General features: G+C 38.0%; 1 protein-coding gene across 1 annotated transcript in view; it reads left to right on the top strand.

Moving 5' to 3' along the window:
• The first annotated feature begins 264 nt into the window (after positions 1-264).
• The window catches only part of LOC139138978 (muscle, skeletal receptor tyrosine protein kinase-like), a 48,505-nt gene continuing 42,769 nt past the window's right edge, over positions 265-6,000 (top strand). Inside the window, exons 1-2 of the mRNA XM_070707634.1 lie at positions 265-687; positions 1,799-1,879. Of these exons, the coding sequence (XP_070563735.1) occupies positions 615-687; positions 1,799-1,879 (154 nt within the window). The 5' untranslated portion in view covers positions 265-614. The remainder of the gene's footprint in view (positions 688-1,798; positions 1,880-6,000) is intronic.

Here is a 6,000-nt window from a genome sequence, read left to right as displayed (position 1 = left end):
ATATTATTCATCGTCATGGTCATTTTCGAGGTTATTCATCGAAATAATAACATGTTCAGACGAATCCCGTTGTCGTTAATCCTCCTCTGACACCTGCAGAGCTAATGGTGACAGTGGCAATTTCTTATTCCTTCCCTGTTTACCTGTTTTTCTTGAGTTGTTTACGTAGAGGCGGAATGGGAGTAGCCAATGTAAATGAGTGGTGATGTGTTTTCAAAGTATTTTTACCGCCATGTATATTTACGACAACAACCCATTCAACGCTACATACCACTTGTATTGTTTTCACTTTTAACGAGCCGCTAAGGGGGTCCACTGCGCACGGTTTCCTGTGGAATTCTATGACAAAATCTTTCGGCGATTCGCACCGGTAGTTTCATAATTTAGTGTACCTGAGACGTTGGAGTATAAAATGACTCGGTTGTAGGGATTTTGGTGTACCATGGCGTCTGTGTCGGCAGAAATTGGGGTCAATTTGAGCTGTGTGTGCCGACGGTGGATGGGACGGTTAGTGTTTACGTAGTGTGGCGAGTGACCTACCTAGGCGAATTAGTTAACCACGTTTTGCCGGGATTTTACACCGTTTTGATGCCGAATTTACGCTCAGAATCAGAATGTCATATGAGTGGAGGGTATTAGCAGTATTTTTGATAAGTCTAGCCCAAGTTTGCTGCAGTGGCAACGAAGGTAAGTGAGGTTTTGTCAAGGTGTTTTTGCATTTCATTCACGACATAATTTGTCCCTGGCAATTTGCCAATCTCGTAAAGTTGTTTACCAAAACTGAAATCGCGGGAAAAGCTGTTTCAGCCGGTAAGTCATTTTATTATCAAAATTCTAGAAATTGATGGGATGATGGGACTACGTAGACCCCATTAAAGTATCTTTGGCGGGGCACGAGGTGTTCGGGCGGGGAAGTGAAGTTTCAGCCCATCCGGTGGTCTCGTATGCAAAATGGCGAAGCCACTCAAGTGGAACAACAACAAAGCTCTCACATGTTGCACTAGCACTCGCTGTCTACAAACGATCAGAGCGAAGCGACTGGAAAACATCAGCCATAGAAAGAAAAATGTTGACCTGCTCAAAGGAACACCCAGATTCAGTTTCTCGAAACGATTGCCTGGCCACATTTTTTCGATGCGAGGGGGGCAATTTTTCGTTTATCAAGATTTGGATAGCGGTTCGAGCATGACTTCGCAATCGTGCTGGTGTAGACGGCCTGTTTCGCTCAAGGTCAACTTTCATTCAGACATTGATATAACTGACAGGGAAACGGTTTTTTTTTCATGTAGACTGTGTTAGTCTGCCTTGCGCGGCTGCCGACTGACCGCTACATAACCGGATCGCATGAACGCGGCGATGGCATGGCCGCGGGTCGATGGTTGTGTAGGTCATTCAAAGACGAGGGCCATATTTGCATAGAAATTCAGGTGTTCCAAAGTTTGAAAACAAAAACATCCATCATTGAAATGGATTACCCTTTGAGTGTCACCCTGCCACTACTAAACATCTATAAATAACAAAATGGAAGAGCAACGGAGGATTTTTGTTTTTCTCAAATTCTTGAGTCTTAAAATGTTTTGGTTATTTTTGGACCCCCCTCCTCCTCCAAGGGTTTGCTGTCAATAAAACTGAAGGTGTGAAAATAGAACATTATGGCCCATGCTGTACAATTTATTTCATTTATATTGACAGACTGTCTCCAGAATTTATTTCCCTGTTATTTATAATTTTACTTCATCAGATGTTTACGCATTAATATTTCAGCTCATTATTTTTTGTACGTTTTTATTTTTCACAGTTTTACCTCAATCTGAAGCGAACACAACCTCATTTACAACAACTTTAATTTTGCAGACTTCAACAACAATAACCTATACAGGTAAGTTGATTCAGACTGTGAGCGTATCAAAGTGTTGCGTTCACTCTACCCTTTTTCATATTGGTTGCTGGAAATCCACTGTCTTCAGATAAGAAACACTGAGTTGATGTGAAAGCCAAAGAAATATTAGGATGGTATCTAAGGAACTGATTATTATTAGTGATTATTTGTCAATACCATCACCATTTCTTACCTGTTAGCAAAATATTGTGCTTTCAGGTCATGACTCAGATTACAGAATCTTTCACACCGGCTTACTTTACACTTCTGAAATACAAAGCTCTATGGCATTTTCAGGATGTTTCACAGCCAAATTTTCAGGATAAATCTCGTAGTGATAGCCAACCATTGCACATCATAACTAGTCAGTTAATTTTTCTGTGGTACTGAAAAATATTTTGACATTTATCCTAAGAATATATGAAAATGGTCAGGACATCAGAGTTTCTTCAATGAGCCTTTAAAGGTACAATTGTGATTGGTATTGAATTTCTTTGCAGCAATTTTTAAAAATTCAAGAAAATGTTGAAACTACTTGCAAAACTTTTACCATTTTGGCCAGTACAGTAAAATGAGATACCATATTCAGTAAAGCATACTGACTGTAGTCGTCAGTCTGTATTTTTACTTGTCAGTTTGGTGAAAAACAATGGTTATTATCTGAAATCATCTGACATGTTTTTCTGGATTTCATGACATATTCACAGAGTCCAATAATAAGTAACTATTGTATGCTAGGCCCAAATTTGCAAATTAAGTACTGTTTTTAAATAAAAATTGAAGCGCTAGATAAAGGTCAAAACACTTTTTACAGTGTTAAATCCATGTTCAAGTTCATGAGTTTGATGAAGTACTGCAATGGAGGTGCAGGATGATGATGATAGGTAGTATCATAGGAAGGTTAGATTGGTTTGACTGTTTTCAGTCTTATAACATGTGAAGTTCCTGATATTCCAGTTAAATAGCCAGGTGTTGTAGTGTCCACTCCACGTTTTATGTTCCAAATGAAAATTGCCATCGTCCAGATCCATGAATGTCCCTTGAGAACCATCTAACAAACTACATTGTAGACGTGGACATAAATCCATGACACAGCCAAATGACAAGCCAATATTTAAGATCTGAAATAGTAATGCTTTTACGACATCTATGCAGACTCTGTATCACACCACCTTTTATTATTGACAGTCGTAAACACCATATGTGTTTGAGGGCCACTCTTTCCTTTTATTGGGTAATAACTAGAATGTTTTTTTAAATTTCACCTGTAATACTGATACAAAGTGACAGACTCATTTAGCTTCATTCAAGTCTGTTGGCACAGAAGTGATTCCTTTGCCAAAATTCCTTAATATGTTAAAAACCCTCAAAATACATGATTTTCACAATCTTGGAGGTGTTCCTACATAGTTTGAGTAAAATTGGTGGTTGCAACGATCACACTTGTTGAATGTGTTGGCCTTATGACAATCAGAAAGCTGGACATTACGGGGAAATGAAACTTGTAGGATATGAGAAATAGTTTTCCTTTTAGCACTGGTTGTGTGGTGTGTATGCTTGACAAAGTGGATATATACACATTAAAAAAGTTCACATTAATTTCAGGGGTTTTCCAAGTTTTGAATAATATGATCACACACAGTAATAGAGTACTATGATTAATTTTGCTACATTTTTATCATCACAATATTTGAGGAGCATGAAAAACGAGTTGAAAGATAGTGTTTTAATAGTACTCATCCTCTTTGGTAACAGATGTAGAAAGACAAGTCCTGACTGGATTTGAGAAGTGAATTCACCCACAGATCTACCATACCAAATGTTTTATATCAAGGTTGTAACAGTAAGGGCACTTGATACAGACTGTACACATGTATTTACAATGAATTTCTGGATTTACCAGTGTCACGCTTTCTGGAGAATGGCTAGATGTTTAGACTCTATTGTTATGCTGCTATTGGTATTGTTTTTGTTCTCGTACTGTTTTCCTGTAATTAAGCCAAATAATGAACTTGTGTGTTCGTTAATCCCACTTCTATTTATAGGAAATTGCCTCACACTACCAGCCAATGCGGTGTTTTTCAGTCAGTGGCCAGATCTTGTTGATCAAGTTCCAAGCTTTCCAATATTTGCATAGCGAATAGTTTTGTTATCGTGAATGCACTGACTGGCCAGAAATCAACAAGGCTATTTGCATGGTGTGGGCCGAGGCAATTCCGTCAAAGGCATGCCCTCCCACTCTTTGCATTTTTTAGGTCCATATTTTCCAAACAGAGATTTTTTTCTCACACGAACCATTTGGATATGGCTATTCAGTGTGTTTGCGTGTGTGTGTGTTTGTGTATGTGTGCACGTGCCTCTGACGTCATACTTTTAAATGATCTCAGGTATGAAACTTATTAGCTTTTGTTTGAACAGCAACAGTTAATATGACCTGTGTTTGTCACACTGGCATAGCATACAACTATCATCGGAAAATTTACTGTCGCTGTATAGCTTGAGTCCTTTTCATTTCCATGATAATCTGGGAAAAGAACATTTTGGACAGATTTTTTTGATAACAATGATAGTTGTTATTATAAATTGTAATTGCAAAGAAAGCAATAACATTATGTATGTTTTGCTTGGAAGAAGTTGTAGGAATGTAACAAAAAGTACATATTTTTATTCTTCATGTACCGGTAGTTAATACCAGTATTTGGTGGTCTAGCATACTGGTTGTCTAGCTTAATAGTTATTGTCAGTGTGTTTCAACCACAGAAATCAACGGAAATATTGATTACAAAGAATCCTTAAAGAGTCAAGAAGTTGTGGAATTCTCTTTGTATCAATGTTGAAATAGCATCTATCTGTTCTATTGTCTTAGATGATGGCCGCCCACTCATTCTGCAGTACGGACACTAATTTTGACCCGTCCACCCGCATTTCCCTCTCTGGAGGTCCACCTTTCAAATATGATTGCTTCAAACCAGGGTAGTGAAAGGGTGAATTCTATGATGGTATCAACCAGATCCATGACATTTCAAAGTGATGATGTTGTATAATAATATACCATGAACAGATCAGTGGCAAGATGTGTATCTACATGTATGTGGAAGACAAACTCATTGCACTTTTGACAGAGTACATACATCCTCAAGTCACGTGTTTTTTGGATGATAAAGACACTGAAAATATCTTCAAAACACACAGATAAAGACAGGGAAATTATCTCCCCATGAAATGTTCAGAAAATATGACCATTATTGCAAAATTGGAAAAAGAGATTGCAATTGATGTGGGAAATTGGGTTATTCTATAGTACAGGCCATTGTAAGGAATATCGTATCTGTGTGAAAGGTAACAGCAATGGAACTGTGCAAAATTAGTGCAAGGTTCCCTAGCTTCAACAACCTGCCTTTTGAATTTTCTATATTTAGAGAGCTATTTTAGCCACATTGTCGTTTATTTAAGGGAGAATTTATTTTGTTAGCATTCTTTTCATGTATTTCCAGAAGTAAATGAGATTTAGAGATATTTAGATCGGACTTCTCATTACAGAAGCAAATGACATGTCATGACTCAAAGGTGTAGAAAGATAAACAAAAAAAATTTAAGTCTGTCTGGGGGTACCAGTGTTAATCATTAAGGTGAAGGTTATAGGACTATGAGTGCTATGTTTTGAGCAGATGAGTATACACACTGTCTGCCGCAAGACGTGATTTTTCTTCACCTTTCTTATGGAGGAAGAGCTGTATTTCATCCGTGATGGTGCACGAAAATTGAGATGGTTGTGATGTATGTGGCTGTTTAGGCCAGTAGGTTTGCTTTAAAACAGTTCCCTACCCAGTAGTTTGAAGAAATAAGCCATGCACTGCTACATTTTCTTTGACTGCTGTGTTCATGTAGTCTCCATGAATACAAGTTCTAAAGGCATAAATTACTTTGGTCAGTTCTGTGCATCTCTGTCTTCATTATAGTGAGCTACACAAACATTTCTTTCAAGAGATAACAGTATGGAAAGACAGGTTTTTGAAGACCAGAGGCGGGGCATCAGTTAAAAGGGAGGGAAGGTTACAAGTGAAATGTGGTTCTTCCTAAGGAGGGGTAAAGGAAGGGGTAGTTATGACTCATGGGGGTTG

The sequence above is a fragment of the Ptychodera flava genome, chromosome 8 (genome assembly GCF_041260155.1).
Source record: "Ptychodera flava strain L36383 chromosome 8, AS_Pfla_20210202, whole genome shotgun sequence".
Lineage (NCBI taxonomy): Eukaryota > Metazoa > Hemichordata > Enteropneusta > Ptychoderidae > Ptychodera > Ptychodera flava.
This window is presented reverse-complemented; position numbering and strand designations above follow the sequence as displayed.